At 43.3% G+C, this 2,500-nt stretch overlaps 1 protein-coding gene across 1 annotated transcript in view; it reads left to right on the top strand.

The window, feature by feature from the left end:
- Positions 1–1,673, top strand: part of LOC144513676 (segment polarity protein dishevelled homolog DVL-3-like) — a 31,459-nt gene extending 29,786 nt beyond the window's left edge. The window contains exon 15 of the mRNA XM_078244853.1: positions 948–1,673. Coding sequence (XP_078100979.1) covers positions 948–1,198 — 251 coding nt within the window. The 3' untranslated portion in view covers positions 1,199–1,673. The remainder of the gene's footprint in view (positions 1–947) is intronic.
- Positions 1,674–2,500: the final 827 nt, after the last annotated feature.

The raw sequence follows: 2,500 nt of genomic DNA, 5'->3' as shown, positions 1-2,500 counted from the left end.
AATGTGCTTGGTGGTGTCATTTTTCCGCCGTGCGCTACATTAAAATCGATGCGACACACCTTACAAAAGCGTGGCGGTTGTCGATATGACTCGGTAAGATGCATGTAGATTGTTGTGCCCAACACAGTTGAACACTGTCTTCACCCGCCATTTTTATCGGCTTGCTTTCGGGTCGGACTCTGAATTTTCCGCGAAGCTTGCGCAGCTGAGCAACTGGGTTGCCAGGTTGAGGATTATAGGTTGCCAGGTTGAGGGTAATAGACTGCCAGGTTGAGGGTTATAGGCTGCCAGGTTGAGGGTTATAGGTTGCCAGGTTGAGGGTTATAGGCTGCCAGGTTGAGGGTTATAGGTTGTCAGGTTGAGGGTTATACGTTGTCAGGTTGAGGGTTATAGGTTGTCAGGTTGAGGGTTATACGTTGTCAGGTTGAGGGTTATAGGTTGCCAGGTTGAGGGTTATAGGCTGCCAGGTTGAGGGTTATAGGTTGCCAGGTTGAGGGTTATAGGTTGTCAGGTTGAGGGTTATAGGTTGCCAGGTTGAGGGTTATAGGCTGCCAGGTTGATGGTTATAGGTTGCCAGGTTGAGGGTTATAGGTTGCCAGGTTGAGGGTTATAGGCTGCCAGGTTGAGGGTTATAGGTTGCCAGGTTGAGGGTTATAGGTTGCCAGGTTGAGGTGACAAACGGGTTGAACATTGTATATGGTGGATTGTGTGAATGGGATGTGTTTCATACAAGATCTGGTCCGATGATTTATAAAGGAGTTTTGGCCGTGCACATTACGGGAGTTTCCCGGGAGATATAACAGTTGGCAGAGTGTTGGCAGGTATGCTCCAGAGCTGCAGAGATGAATGGATGAGTCATCATGGATGTTAAAATGTGGATGAGTCATCATGGATGTTAAAATGTGGATGAGTCATCATGGATGTTTAAATGTGTGAATGTGTGACAGGAAGTGGCAGCAGCGGATCAAACTGCAGCGACGCTCAGAAGGCCGGAGGACGAGGGAGCCAATTACAGCGCACCAAACAGGAACAGGAAGTGGGTGCTTCGCCGGACAAACAGCCTGCACCTCCTTCCCCCACTGCCTCCTTCCCTGGTCTCCATGGTAACACAGACTCAAAGGAGGAGCTTCCCGCCGGCCGCCAGTCCTTCCGCCTCGCCGTGGGAAACCCCGGAGACTTCTTTGTGGACGTCATGTGACCCTGTGATGATGTCACACCCTGTCAGGTGACGGGGAACACAGACTGTAAGAATAGGGACAAAGTCTGCATAATGATCTGCCAAAACCTCTTCTGTTATTTTAGGGACTAGTGTCTAACTCGGCTACGTTACAGCGTAATGTCTGCGGAGCGTTGAAACAGGACCGTCTTCTATTTCTATGTTTTACGTGAAGTGTGTACGTCTCTTTCCCACAGAATGGATCCTAAAGGAAACTCTAGAAAGGGTTGAACATCTGTAACTTCCCCTCTTTAGCGTTTAGCTTAGCACAACAACATGTCATCCTCCCCAGCTCCAACCCCTCGTTTCAAGCAGCCACATCCGGCTCGACAAACGTTTCCTGAAGTCCAGTATCGTCGCAGTCTCAGGTCCAGACCGTATCCACCAGTTAGGATCCAGAGCAGAAGCTGGTTCTGGTTTTAACTCTTGTGTTGTCTTCCCGTCAACGTTTTGTTTTTCTGGTTCTTTTTTGCATACGTGCAGTTTAGTGTCCCAAATTCCACTATGGCCACGCCTCGCTCTACGAGGCAGCTCGATTGGCTCAGTTCAGTTTATGTATATAACACGTTAAAAACAACCATAGTTGACCAACGTGCTTAACAAGCTCCAAAAATCAGAGATAATCTACACAAACAATACACAAACAATACACAAAACAATACACAAACAATACACAAACAATACACATCAATACACAACAATACACAAACAATACACATCAATACACATCAATACACAAACAATACACATCAATACACATCAATACACAATACACATCAATACACAAACAATACACAAACAATACACAAACAATACACATCAATACACATCAATACACAAACAATACACAAACAATACACAAACAATACACAAACAATACACAAACAATACACAAACAATACACATCAATACACAAACAATACACAAACAATACACAAACAATACACATCAATACACAAACAATACACAAACAATACACAAACAATACACATCAATACACAAACAATACACATCAATACATCAATACACAATACACATCAATACACAAACAATACACATCAATACACAAACAATACACAAACAATACACATCAATACACAAACAATACACATCAATACACAAACAATACACATCAATACACATCAATACACAATCAATACACATCAATACACAAACAATACACAAACAATACACAAACAATACACAAACAATACACAAACAATACACATCAATACACAAACAATACACATCAATACACAAACAATACACATCAATACACATCAA

The sequence above is a fragment of the Sander vitreus genome, unplaced genomic scaffold, assembly GCF_031162955.1.
Source record: "Sander vitreus isolate 19-12246 unplaced genomic scaffold, sanVit1 ctg314_0, whole genome shotgun sequence".
NCBI lineage: Eukaryota > Metazoa > Chordata > Actinopteri > Perciformes > Percidae > Sander > Sander vitreus.
The sequence above is the reverse complement of the archived record's forward strand: the minus strand, read 5'-3'. Positions and strand labels throughout refer to the sequence as shown.